At 37.5% G+C, this 14847-nt stretch overlaps 2 protein-coding genes across 2 annotated transcripts in view; one reads left to right on the top strand and one right to left on the bottom strand.

The window, feature by feature from the left end:
* The window catches only part of LOC110062168 (uncharacterized), a 17364-nt gene extending 14336 nt beyond the window's left edge, over positions 1–3028 (top strand). The window contains exons 21-22 of the mRNA XM_089287044.1: positions 238–428; positions 928–3028. Of these exons, the coding sequence (XP_089143170.1) occupies positions 238–428; positions 928–1468 (732 nt within the window). The 3' untranslated portion in view covers positions 1469–3028. The remainder of the gene's footprint in view (positions 1–237; positions 429–927) is intronic.
* Positions 2418–14847, bottom strand: LOC110062201 (protein zyg-11 homolog B-like). The gene is made up of 17 exons (XM_089287048.1): positions 13627–14847; positions 12281–12421; positions 10262–10320; positions 9920–9988; positions 9208–9262; positions 8675–8728; positions 8452–8565; positions 7962–8009; positions 7233–7274; positions 7088–7136; positions 6508–6578; positions 5940–6002; positions 5244–5311; positions 4534–4663; positions 3794–3846; positions 3400–3494; positions 2418–2681 (listed from the first exon to the last, which is right to left on the bottom strand). The coding sequence occupies exons 1-17, from the start codon at positions 14569–14571 to the stop codon at positions 2539–2541; spliced, it is 2199 nt and encodes a 732-aa protein (XP_089143174.1). The 5' UTR covers positions 14572–14847; the 3' UTR covers positions 2418–2538.

The raw sequence follows: 14847 nt of genomic DNA, 5'->3' as shown, positions 1-14847 counted from the left end.
CTAGCATACTTTCATACCAAATGGAGGCTATTGTGTTTATTATCCTTGACATATTAACTTTTTTGCAACATCTGCAGATTTTAAAATTGGGGAATATCACTCAGATATTCCCAAGTTTTAGCTGGTGCATATTCAGTCACATGACACATGCACCCTGGCCAAAATATTTGATGGACTCTAAGTAAAAACATAAAGCACAAAACACTAATTATTGCTGACCTCTTGAACTGTTTCTAGGACCAAGTCAAAACTATTCTTGATCACCAAGTTCAAGAAAACCGTTCTTTGCAAGAACCTTCCCAGAAATCGGATTCAACCGAACCTGCCACACCCCATTATGCAACAAGAGAAGAAGTTGTTATGGCAACAATGAAAGAGTTAGAAAAGATGAAAGCCACAGCTATAGAAACTGGAGAAGAAACTGCAAAGTAAGTGCCACCATAATCTCCTTTGCATAAATTGTTTGCGTCATCAGTTATGCAACACTTCTTTCACCTAATAAGGAGAAGCATTGCATAACGACCCAAATAACAGCTGCAAAGGAGAGTAGTTCTCACAACAACAAGTCATTGTCACAGCCGTACACTGATACTAAAAATGTTTTTAACCTCTGACCAATATGTAGACCATTTCCTAAAACATTTTTCAGCAGGGCTGTCAATAAGGGCTATAACCAGTTACACCTGCAATGGCCAAGTATTTTTTATGGGCCCTTGACGTTACAAGTGAACTGGACTAAAGTTGATACGTTGTTCACTCAAAGGGTAGCAAGTTTTTTATGGATGTGAAACTAAAGGCTACAGTCTACTCAAAACTTAATGACAGCCCTGTTCAGGTTCCAAGATTTTCTCTTACATGAGGTTTAACTAAAACCCACAGCAAAATGGTCCTTGTTTGTAATACTTAATCTTTGTCTTTGTGTTTCAGGACACCTGTCAGCACTCTCATTAGGCAATGGCCACTTCAAAGATCGGCATCTTTGAGCTTTATCCCAGATCATCCCCGCATCAATTACCTGTCACTCACCACGGACGATACTCTAGATGAAGTGTTCAATGAAGCAGATCTCAAATACCTCAACGACAATCAGCTGCAAGAACTTCAACAAATCAGCAAACCCCACAAACACCACAGCTGTGACAGAGTTGTAACATTTCACGATTCAATGTCTCATTCCGCTGTGGACTACACTTGGAACAACTTATCCATGGCAACTAAGGATTACTTAGGAAAATATTCCTTAGCACCAAAACATTCTGGAAATTCTGACGACAAGCATGGTGAACAAATTGGTGCTACGACAGCCAGGAAAAAGGAAGACTTTAGTAACGGGAGGACAGGGCTCCACACCTCTGTGAAATCTCAAGGGTGCAAAGCTCCACCCCCAACTCCTGAGCCCACCAACAAAGATGATAAGTCACAGATTTTAGACATTACAAGACTGAAGAAGCTTCCTAAGTTGATTTGACGGCCATTTTTTGAAAGTAATATTTTGTTGTAGCCAATAATTCTTTAAGGTTGGCACAAATCAGGGGACACGTCCCTTGAAAGGTTTACACAAGTGTGTATGGAGCTGGTTGCATCGACAGGTGCACAAAAAGTTAACACAAAGGAAAACCACAACTTAGAGGGGACAAGTCCTTTAGGACATCCCATTTGCATGTGCTGACCTTTAGACTTGGAAAACTTGTTGATATGTTTGTAGCTTGATTATCTAGAATAGTTCGCTAGGATAGAGTTTACATAAACAGCCTGGATAATCAAAACAGAAACAGTAATATATTATTTGCCTTTCTAATAAGTCTCATCTTAAACAAATGTCAGATCCATTGTGTATCATGACGAGTCAAATTGTGCTTGACATCACTACAAGAGCCATCATGTTACAGCAAATAAGAAACAAAAAAATGTCTTCATAGGATCATGTTGATGCAATTTTCAAAACATAACTTGTAAGGCCCCATCCACACTATGCCAGAGAAATTTGAAAATGGAGGTCTCACTCTGAAAATGCATCAAATGTTTTTAGTCCGCACTACGCCGGAGAAATTTGAAAATGCATCAATCACCGGTAATTGGACTCATGTTCGAGTAAAGCTCGGGCAGGGAAATATCATAATTATCATAACATCGTTTTCAAAAAGCTTGTTTTTTTTCAATATTTTTTTCATCCACATTAAAATGCAAAGTCGGCATTTTGAAATTCCTCCGTTTTCAAAGGTCCGTTTTTGTGACAGATTGGTGTAGACGGTAGGCCTTAACCGGAGAAATCAAGCTCTGTTTTAAAATAACCTCTGGCGTAGTGTGGACAGCGCCTAATTATAATTTTTCCGGATCAGGAACTGTAATAGATATGAGGGAATCAGAATCTGCCAATGAACTAACAATGTGAGGGCACAACTATAATGACTAAGAAATTTTAAAAATGCAAATTATTTATTCTATTTCTACATTTTCTGCAAAAATATACAATTTCTTGATGCCATGTAGTTTACTACAAAATATGATCAGTGCCTGTTTAAAAGCAATTCGCATTATTCACTTTCTAGATGACTGGAAATCTGTCACAGTATTTATGAGCTTCTGTGCCAGCTCACTGACTCCATTAAATGGATTATTACAAATTTTCTGAATGCTCTCCACGACTCCACTATCAACAAGAAGAGGAATGTAACGTGGACCTGTTGGAGAGAACACACAAAAAGATTAAAACCAGTTCATCAGGTAGTCCTGTAAACATTACACACTGTTATTTTAATAAAGATCAAATAAAATGATCATGGCTACATGCAGAAATGTATCACCTATTCTAGGTGATATGCTTCTGCTACACAGTAATGGCTTGCATGGGTTTACAAACCATGGCCATTGAATACACCTCTACTGCTCTTAGTCTACCACCAGTCACAATGAGAACAGTACATGGCTATCATGAGATAGATTTTTGCCGTGTAGAACGCAGACTTACTAACAAAAACAGTGAAATGCACGTGAACTCAGAGTGCTAATTAAAATATGTTAAAAACAGTCACATGTTTGGAGAAAAACCCTCTCATCAGAATATTCACAGGGGTTGTCTTTGAAATGTCTGACTTTTTTACAATGTAGTATTTAAGCACTCTGAAAATGCAGTTTGTAAGGAAGCCCTGTGGATCCCACATATTTGCAACAATTATTTAACAGTAGCTGGCAGCTAGGTCAAGTGTAGCAAAACTAAGTAAGGAGTTGAGTAAAGAGGATAACAAGGAGTTTCTAACACTGACCCCAATCCATTCTGAAAATCAGGCCCAATCCTGCATGGGGAATTTTTAGCTGACTGCTCTGGAACAAGAATTCTACACAGTTTTGGTTTAGCTTTTTCACAATATTTGATTTAAATTTATGCCTGGAGGTGTTTACCATTTCTGGAGCACACATGGTGAATTCCCCACAGGGACCACATCTGTACTGCAGGCATGGAGCAATGAAGAAGTGGAACAAATGGGTTAAATGACCTGAAAGAAAGCAAATTATACAGATACAAGTTTAAAACATGGCACATAAAAAGGAGTTTCTCACGGCCCACGGCCCGGTTTTGGATGAATTCCCAAGCTGAACATACTACTAGTCGGACTTAAGACCTAATGTGTCTTATGGCATGACAAAGACGGATGGTGACTAACTAGACAATGCATAACTGAGAAGGCTTAACATAACAATATACTATATTGCAGCAAAATGCAGCAAAATTTAATCTTACCTTGTACCTGACCAATGCTCATAAAAATACAAATCCACACAACTTCATGCCTACCTATATGCAACAAGCTCCTCAGCAGGAAATTCCCAGCTTTGTACAGCTTGTTCCTGTTGAAAGAAAAACTATGTCAGAGCAGCAGCAGCATGAATTGATTTGAAATTACAGCTGCATTATCCGTTATTGATATCCTTACAAAGCCAAACTATGTGTAGTAATTTTGTGTGGTCACTTAATAGGGTAAAGACAAAAGGTAAACCCTCATAAGGACATCCTAAAGGTGGCCGCAGGTCTTTATCAGAGGTGGCTGATTAATAGGAGTTCTATTTGCAGTATTTTACTGACGATAATTTCCAGACTTTGGTTACTGGCCATTTAACAAGGGGCGGCTGTACTAGCACAATAAAATTATTACTCCCTGAATTGCACAACATGAGGTGCAGTAAAAGGGCTGTGTTCAAGCCCTGCATTCTGCCTTGAGCTGACTTTGGTATCCTGCTGTTCAACTGTTAAACTACACTACCAACAGTTGGTAACCTGCCAATTAGGGTTCTTAACCATCTTTGACTCAGGGATGCTAATTTAATTCTAATGGTCATTCTGGATTCGGAATCTTGAATTTGCCCATCCATCCCTCTCTCACAAAGAAAATGAGCAGTCCCATTTTCAAATAATTGTTTGCTTACTGATTTGATCATTCCTATTTGATTGCAGCTCAATGTTGTACATGGGTAATGAAATTTCATTATTTATTTTCATTTTAGTTGAACTAGTCAATGCTTATTAATGCTGCTTACTAGCTTAAGAAGCATGTCTTGTTTGGTACAAAGGTGTAATGTTTTTTCTTCTGACCACTCAAGCATAATGTTTGAAAGGATTCCACCACAAAAATAGGACAGCTCAATTTGTCCATCTTCTAAAAGAGACCTGAAGCAGAGGTTTAAAAAAAAGATCAGAAATTTGTACCCTTCCTAGTAACCCAGGGGGAAGGGACTATCTATAATGTCCTTTATAGGGAGGCTCCACCAGAAAGGGGTACCCTTTTCAGGCTTCAAGTATGTAACAGGTTAAGGATTTCACAAGTTGAGGTACATGAAAGGATAGGGAAATCTGAATTGAGTCCAACGCAAACATGAACTGAATATAATTTTCTGGTTAACATCTCTTCATGTCCCCTGGTAATATTGCCCATTACCTTCATTCCAAGGGTTTAGAAAAGGGATGCAGCGTTAGTGGGTATGTGAAAGGGTTCCTCCAGATGCCTCCCTGTATAAAACTTTGTAGAGTACCCCCTCCCCCATGTCTTGTAACGTTCAAATAGAGAACATAGCACAATTATTGTCTAAGTGGAATTGTTGACGCTTAAGTGACAGTACAGTTCTGATAACAGTATTGATATCACTGACCATTTGCAATAAATATTATCAGTGAGGATAAGTGCTAACAACTAGATTCCTTGTCTGTGCAAGAATTAGTTAAGTAGACAACTAATAGAAACAAACTGTACCCAAAAAGATCCATGAAGTCATCTGTGATGAGATACAGCCTTAGATTTGGAACCTCGGCAATATTATTCTGCAAGAGGACAGATATTTACAAGATGATCATTGTCTAATCATTTTTTCAGATCGACTTCTGGTTCCCAATAGCCATTTTCACGGTTAACTTTTCTCATTTGCATTACAATATAATCTAATGCAAATGCGATGAAATTATGGGCAATTTTTCTAGTTTGCCCAAAATTGCATCGCATCCACATTGGATTACATTGTCAAGCAAATGAGGAAACTAACCATGAAAAGGGCAATTGAATGCAACTTAAAATTTTAGAGCAGTAGGAGCATTTTGTGTAAATAAATTTTTAGAGAGTAGTGTATCTTGGTAGCTGTAAACAGCGACACTAAAAATAAATATTTTTGGTTGCAAAAGGAGCTAGGGAGATTAGATCACCCCTAACCAAGGAATATTGTTGAATAACAATAGGGGTGATTAATGGTCCTTAGGGTCTTGCAAAATTTTCTCCGAATTTCATGGGACTTGCAGTTCCTGTTTTTTTCTTGGCAGTCACCTCTCACAAAGTGTCACATTACCATTCACCACCACTAACAATGACAGTCTCAGTGATTAAAAATCAAGAAATTTGATTTAAGTGATCTTACCATGCAGCTGTTCACTAAGCCTGTCCTGCCCTCTTCTAACTTACCAGTGTTCCCAAAAGTTTCTTTTTGATAAGAACAATCTGTTCCTGGTTTCCTTCTTTGAACACCTGTGATACAAAAAATTATGTTTAAGTGTATGCAGTAAAAGACTTGGGCAGTGGGATACATTTTTAGCACGTCTAGATCAGGAATTAAGTGGTGACTTGGTAAGGTATTGTTATTTTTTCATGCTCAATTTTTACTGCACTCAAAAGAACCTGTCGAAACCTAACACTTGCCTGAAGAATATTATCTTGTGATGTAGCCCTATCATGGTTGTAGATACAGATACACCTCTCTCCTGTGGGTACGTTTTGGCAAAACAAACTGCACTATTTACTGGATACCAATTTTTCTAGCGAACAGCATTATCCTTCATTACAAGAGCAACAATCAGAAATGTCTCTGAACCTACACTGTCAATTTGAATTTTTGCATCGAATTGCAGACAACTTTCTTGTGGGGTAAATATATATTACAAGCACAAAGAGAGATAATGACAGTACTAGTGTATTCTGGCATAACACTCATGTAAAATGTAAACTGCATTGTAGTTATTTTAAAACACAACACCTTTAATGCTTGTGCCATCATTTGCAGGCCTCCTTTCTGAACAAACAGAAGACATGTGCTTGGTGCTTCATCTGTTTTCAGGACAGTAACAAAATACAAGTTAGTTACAACATTGCACTCCAACCCTAATTTGGAATTGATTTTAAACATATACTAATCAACAGAAATCAGGAAGCTGTCAATTGAACACTTGACGTATTTGGCAACAAACCAGTGACAGTGTGTAAAGTAACAATTTAATTTGCGACTTGTGCAACCAATATGCAAGTATGAGTTTTATTTGGTTTGTTGTACTATTTTGCACTACTAATGAAAACTTTTTGGTGAGGGCACTGAATAAGGCAGTTGGACCAGCATGATCCCTCCAAGAGAAGTAACAGTGTTGTGGCAAAAAAAAGTCACCACTGTGGCTGGCTACTTACATTTAGGCATTACAGGTAGCTGCTTTTGAAGTAATACTGATAGCTTCTTTCACAGTGTTTATAAATACCTATTCATATGCCCACCCATAAAAACTTCAAATTTATGGGAAAGGCTACTCATTCTTAAAGGAATTTTGTAGGTCATGCTCATTACATACCAGTTAAGTTCCATAGCACGCTTAGGGTGACACTTAAAGTAAAATCTGCCTGAAAAATAGTCAATAAACTATTAGCTAAATTGAAACAGAATAAGAACTGCTGCTCATTGAAAACAGGTTAGCAAGGAAAGCTAGTATGGCTTACTTGATTAGCAGCTATCTTGTCTTGAGCAATGTTAAACAGAGTCTGCAATCAAAACATTAAATGCAAATGGTAAACAAAGGCTTCTGCAATATGTCAGGTGCAACAAATTTATCATGTATAATAAAAGGCACAATATCTATGTTGACTTTCAAATGTTCTCTAAGTTTTTGAATTTCGTATTATAAAAATAATTGCTTAATGCTTAATGCCAAGGTCAAATCCTGAATTTTCAATATTTGGCATGACAGGTCAAATCTTGAATTTTCAATATTTGACATAACAGGTCATATCTTGAATTTTCAATATTTGGCATAAATGGTCAAATCTTGAATTTTCAATACTTGGCAATGAAGGTCAAATCTTGAATTTTCAATATTTGGCATGCCAGATCAAATCTTAAATTTTCAACATTTGGCATGGCAGGTCAAATCTTGAATTTTCAACATTTGGCAGAACAGGTCAAATCTAGAATTTTCAATATTTGGCATGGCAGGTCAAATGTTGAAGTTTCAATATTTGGTATGGAAGGTCAAATCTTGAATTTACAGTATTGGCATTCTAGGTCAAATCTTGAAGTTTCAATATTTGGCATCCTAGGTCAAATGTTGAATATTCAATATTTGGCTGTCAAGTCACATATTGATCAGTTCTTTTCAATTGTTTGCTTCTACCTTAGGTCAATAACAATTTTAAGAATTAGCTTTGAACTGCCTTAAGTACAGTCCTTACCACAATGTTTCTCTCTGATCCAAGAGAAAGAGTCTCTTCTGTGGAAATCTGTATAGTATAAAAGTAGAAGTTATTTTAAGTGTCAGCTGAACAGGTCATAACACCAGTTCAATATCAAGGGCTAGCGTTTGTAGTAGGTTTATAACTTGCATTCTGTTCGGCTAGTTTCATAAGGTAATTAGTGTACCATGCAATGCCATCATGAACAATGGTAATATCTGGCAAATGCATAAGCTTATAAGAACTTAAGTTAGCATTAACTTTCATATTTACAACAGACTTGCAAAGCATGGATTTTTGGATCTTCCAAGGCTTACCTGCTGATTTCTAATGATTTTGTCATGGAAAACTATTATAATTTTGGAACACTGCTATTCTTTCTATTACATCACCAGCCCTTCCGTGAAATAATACAGACAGTCAGTGCAAATACATTTGAAATAGTACAGATCGAAGTAGTATTGTGTATAATACTTTGCATAACAGTTACCTTTGAAGAGAGGATTGCACAAAGTTTCGTGGCCAGTGCAGTAATATTGTCATCACTTGAAAAATGGCACAGTGCATCCATGGCCTGGCTGCATGCTTCAAAATAGTTAAATGTCTGAAATTAAAAAGAATAATTTTATAACTAAATAACTTGACACAGGCATTCATCAAACACTTTCAAGAAAGATCTTTGAAAACACCGCAAACAGTGAAGTCTAACTTACCGCCTTTTTCAGGATTTGACGTGAGTCCAAAATTATTAAGCAGTTCCTCAGAAGCTTTCATGAGAAAAACAAACAAACTTATCTTTAACGAGTATCCTCATATAACACAGTGGCAGAGACATTTCGCACTGTGAACATAAGACAAAGTTAACATAGTTCTATATTTACCTTGAAATAAAACTGTCCAAAAGCTTCATCTACTCTGGAGTAAAGGCAAATGTTTTAACAGGTAGAGAGGTTTCTTTAGCCTAGTAGTAGTTTAGGTTGCCATTTACCTCCCATTTCCATAGCTGGGAGTGTTTCCACTCCTCCTTGGATGGAATGCTATTTCATAAAATATATTGGCTCCAGGAGAGCAAAGTGAGTACACTAATTATTGGCGACCCTAACTGTTGCACAATACCTTACAATCAAATTGGTTTGAAAATTCGTCACCCTACAAAAATCTAAGTCTATATAAATTTAAAGTAATTGTTTCTCGAGATCAAATGGGAACTAAATTATGTGAGAAAAAAAATACGTTTAATTCTTACATCAGGTTTGTCAGGAAATCTTCTTGTTGCCGTCAAAACTAACCCTGCAATTTTGCTGGAAAAGAATGACAAACACAGATGATAAAAAATGTACATTTAACACATCTACCAGAATTTTAAGTGCTGCTTATGAGTGCTGTCAGATATGAAAGGTGATAAATGTAGAGTTTCTTTGTCACTGGGATCAAGAGCACATGTCCTCTTATCAGAGGTGTCTGCTTCAAAAATAAATCAGATCAGTAGTGGTTAAATTTGTCTCAGTTGCAGCAGATTTGCCAGCGGTGTAATGGTACACCTCCCCCTAGATGATGTACCTTTGGTGTAAGATAAGATTGTTCAAAAGTCTGCATCAGGCCTGTCAAGTGGTCAATACCATGGGAGCTACAGTAACTGCTACTGTTCTGTAGCATTTTAAAAGCAACTTTGAGTATTTCTCCTCTCCACTGAATGGATTGCTAGTCAATCACAGGGTTATCCCTGTACTAAATTTGCCATTACACATATATAGCTCTGCATACACCTGGGTGGAGAGTGCCCAAGGCCAGACCGCTAGATCTGGAGTCCAGCACTAACCATTGGGCCACCATATCCATGACTCAACTCTGTAGAGATTAAATATGTCTGGATTCCAGCCAATGACATGATGGTCCACTTTCATAAAGTAAGATAAACCTGATCAAGTTAGTAAATAAAATCTACTGGCTCTTATTACCTGAGATATGTTGGATGTATATCTTCCTCTGTTGCTCCTCCTCCTCTGATAATGTTAAATACACAAGCTCTGAATAAAAAAAAAAGTCAGTTGAGCATTACTTTAACCTGGAAATGAATCACATAAAATACTCGAGGGTGGCCAGGGTAGGCCAGGAGGGGCAGGGTAGAAAGGGTGGGGACGGTGGTAAGGGTAGGGAAGGTGGCCAGGGTCGTGACAGTGGCAAGGGTGGCCAGGGTGGTGAGGGTAGTGAGGGTGACCAGGATGGCAAACAAACAGGTGTTGAACAAATTAATGAGTTTGACGATAAGTGAATTAGATCTACAATGTAGACGAACTCACGTGGCGGCAATTTGAATGCGCAAATCTTCAGGATGTTTTTCCATTGGTGACAGGACAAGCTATGTAAAATAAACAGAAATTGGACTACGTTGAGAACAGAACACAAAAGAGAATATGTTGAAACCAATATGATTAATGGCTTTACTAGCCATGAGAGGAGCAAGTGGATACCGATCCTGTAGAAGAACAGCCGATTAAAAATTTGAGATGCATGACTAGAGGAACCCATTCAAGCATTCCACTATTCCATAGGCCAGTTGTGATACATTGGACTGAGTGGAATACAATTCAGGGAGTAATTAGGTGAGTAATTTCAAAATCAGAAGAATGTGTACAGTGCAAAGCCGATTTGAAATTACGAGTATGATTACTCTCTGAAGGTCCAATTACTCTCTGAGGTCCAATTATTAATTATTAATAATTGTATCCATAACAAATTTAGAGAGTTAAAAAATATTTTGAGAATTTCTTTCCTGGGAAAAGCCAATAGCACTTTCCATAAGTTTTAAAAACTGTAAGAAATGTTACGAAGTAAGCCATTAAAGCACATGTAATCGATGTGTCAATGGCATAGGTATCCAATTTCAGGTATCCATTACAAAAAGTTGTTAAGAGAACTAATCATGATTGAGAATTTTGTTATAGATACAATTAATCTTAATACACCTTTTGCTGTTCATTTACAGAAAATAAACATTCATTTGTGTCCAAATTTCTTTCTTTATGGTCAATAAACTCTCATTAACACCAATATGACCTTCATTTGTGCGTAAGGAACATTCAAGAATAACATTTACATATGCATTAACATTCAAAATCATCAAAAGAAAAACAATACCTTCATTTGACATTCATTGACTGTAAAGGTATTTTCATTTTGGTCGAAAAAAAATTCGTTGTCGCAAAACGACAATCATTTACACTTTAGGACATTCAGTTTTCAACAAAAGACTTTCAATAACACAATTTGCATGAGAACTAACATTCAATTGCATTATTAGGCAACCATATCCATGAAGGTAACAATCTTTAATGCGGCGAGACAAACATTACAGCCATAATAACATTTATTTTTGAAAGATAGAATATCAAATTGGCTGAACGATTTATCCTTCAATTGTCTCACTATTGAGGCATCGTGGCAAATACGTTTGCATGAAACGAAACCACTGTCCACATTTAGCTGCTGTAATGGTACCAATATTTCGTTGTAGAGCTTGCTACAACAGCTGCGTGCGATAATTTCACAGAGCAATACCCTGGCGTCTTGCTTAGTCTCTTTTGACATCTTCAAAGGTCTTCACTATCCTTTCGCGGTGTTCAAATGGGATTCTATTTCTTCGTGGCATTTCTGAAGAAATCTAACTGTCACTATGACACACGTATACTGTACATGTACTGTAGTGCGCCCTCTGAGTTGTACGCAAAAAGTTTCATAAGTGGCCGAATTTACATATATCTGGAAGGGAGGATTGTGACAATATGTTTTAAAAAAAGTACATATGGTCCCTTGTTCTATAATAAAAATTTGGGGGAAATTGGGCGAGATATCTCTGTTCAAAAGAACTGCGCGAATGAGCGATTGTTTTCTCTTAACGTTTGGTGAAAACACGGTAATGTTTGTCTTACTGCACTAAAGATTGTTACCTTCATGGATATGGTTTCATAATAATGCAATTGATTGTGAGTTCTCATGCAAATTGTGTTATTGAAAGTCTTTTGTTGAAAACTGATTGTCCTAAAGTGTAAATGATTGTCGTTTCGAGACAACGAATTTTATTTCAACCAAAATGAAAATACATTTACAGTCAATGAATGTCAAATGAAGGTATTGTTTATCTTTTGATGATTTTGAATGTTAATACATATGTAAATGTTATTCTTGAACGTTCCTTACGCTCAAATGAAGGTCATATTGGTGTTAATGAGAGTTTATTCACCATAATGAAAGAAATTTGGACACAAATGAATGTTTATTTTCTGTAAATGAACAGCAAAAGGTGTATTTATCTCTTTCACCTGAAGAACTTCTGGTTTTCTTTCTGTCCAGTTCTTACTGATGTGGAAAAATCCACGTAGAGCCTCTACCATGTAGGATGCTCTGTCTGAGTACGCTCGCAGTGATGAAAGAATCTGCTGTTCATTGGCATTACCAGTCACCTAAGATCACACCATAAACTCCAATAAAAGTCCTGCACTTAGTACGGTGGGAGGCATGGTGGCCTCATGGTTAGTGTGCTCCTCGTCAGATCGAGCTGTCCGGGTTCAAGCCCTGGCCGGGGACATTGTGTTGTGTTCTTGGGCAAGACACTTAACTCTCACAGTGCCTCTCTCCACCCAGGTGTATACATGGGTACTGGCGAATTTAATTCCGGGGGAAACCGTGTGATGGACTAGCATCCCATCCAGGGGGAGTAAAAATACTCCTGGTCGCTTCATGCTACAGAAACCGGGATAAGCTCCAGCCTGGTGGGCCACTTAGCTCGTATGCAGACTTTACCTACCTTAGTATGGCTGATATTTGTTAAAGCCTATATTTTTGGGGTTAGGGGCATTTTTTTGAGGCCCAAGGGGAGAAGGGAGAAAGTTTGGCAGGAATTTTCCAAATGAAAACAATTACCTTCCTACAAGAATACAGCATACTAACAAGACAGAAAACGACAAATTAATCACAAGTCTCTGAGTACACTGTACTAATTAACAATTACACACGTAGACCACAAGGGCTATGGGTCAATGGCCCATGAGGTGAGGCCGAATGGGCTATAATGACCCATGGCCCTTGAGGGCAAAGAGTCTAATTCTTTTAGTATCACCCAACTAGTCAGACAGAAAAGGCAATAATAAAGTTAGCAACTGTAAGTTGAAGAAATATTTATTTGGGAATAAAATGAAAGAAAGCGTCATGCTTGATTGCGCCAATTTTGCTACTCAAGGACTATTACTAATAGTCCTCTAGTAGTGTAGCAATTAAAATGCAGGATTTGCATTAGTCCACTAGTTGGGTGATACTAATGTATAGGATAACATTCAAAACAATCTCTCTAATAGAGCACTTGTATCTCTAAGAAATTAATATATGTATCTTTCTCTCAGAGCAAAACCTGAACTTAAAGCTTCTTATTGGGAATTATTGCAAACCCTGAAGATCTTACTACTGGAAGGAATTTTAATTATATCTCCAAGGTTTATTAGGTTTGTGATCTGGGGTGGAGGCTGGGCACTTTCAGAGTGAAAAAAGTTATGACATATTTTGAAAAACGCAAACTAAAAAAATTAAATTGAAAATATATGTTTATTAATTTATGAAGAACACTTTTTCTAGCCTGGACAGTGGAAGGGTCTCATATAGATAACTGACCTACCTCAATACAAGCAGATATACTCTTTATAATTGCATGTGAAGACCACTCTGTCATAAACAGCCCAAGAAACTGGAGTTTAGGGTGGTAACTAAGGAATGAATGTAAAGACTCGTCGCATTCTTTGACATCAAGAAAACCAGAAACATCCAGGTAGACCAAGTCAGGCATCATTTCCTGGTCTGCAAACATTTCTTGCAGATTTATAGCATCTGAAGGCCAAGACATATTTCCTGGGTGTCTGGAAATATCAAGCTTTTGTAAAGATTCAAAGTTCCTAAACTCGACGAGATTTCCCCCGGAAAGGGGCGTGTCATATGCCAGTAATACCTTAAGTTGGCTTCTCAAGTTTCCAAATGAGGCAGGCTCACTTATTACAGTGTTGGAAATGTTTATGCATTCTAAACAATCCAAATGCTGCGATGCTGTAATCATTGCTCTGTCATCCACAGGTGTGTTACTTATGTCTAAGTGTGTCAAGCATTTCAGTGACTGGACAGTAGAAAAGTCCAGGATATTAAAGGGTGTGTTACTCAAATTGAGTTCCTTAACTGTTGATGACATTTCATCGAGCAGTTCAAATAATAACGGTGACGACATCATTGTAGTTCCACTCAAGTCCAACTTTACTATTCTGTGCACACGAAAGAGAAGTTTAAGAATTCTAGCATCAACTTGGCATTTCCTTAGATAGAACTTTTTGATACGACACGTCTCGGGGTCGGTAAATAATGACGCTGTCCTCGTTGTCAGTTTTCCATTGTAGGAAAGGATGTTGATGATATTTTCTGTGAGTTGTTCGTGCAAAAGCAATGGAGACTTGAAGCTGAGACTTTCAAGTGAAAATCCACAAATATCAGTGATATTTTCGTAACACAAATCCTCAAGGTTTGCACAGATATAATTTATGCAAAGTTCCTCAAGAGGGGCTGGTGAAATAGTTCGCATGATTATAACGCGATTTTAAGAGTTAGGAAAAAGTTCAAGACAGCGAAGGAAACACAGATAATCGATCCATCGACATCACCTGTGGTTGAATTGGAGTTTGCTGTCCTGCTCTCTCTCGTTAAAATGCTCGTCGTAGAGAAGATAGCGATGAGTAAAATACTTCAAACACAGTGAAGCTATCTGTAACCTAGCTATTTTCGTTTTCACTTTTGCGAACTTTTTCCCTCCACGATGTTTTTGAGCTTGGTAGCCATTCCTCCTGTTCTTTCGCGCTTT

Source organism: Orbicella faveolata, unplaced genomic scaffold (assembly GCF_042242905.1).
Source record: "Orbicella faveolata isolate gen_17 unplaced genomic scaffold, um_ofav_v1 contig_14, whole genome shotgun sequence".
Taxonomy (NCBI): Eukaryota; Metazoa; Cnidaria; class Anthozoa; order Scleractinia; family Merulinidae; genus Orbicella; species Orbicella faveolata.
Note: the sequence above shows the minus strand (reverse complement) of the source record. Positions and strands in the feature narration are given on the sequence as shown.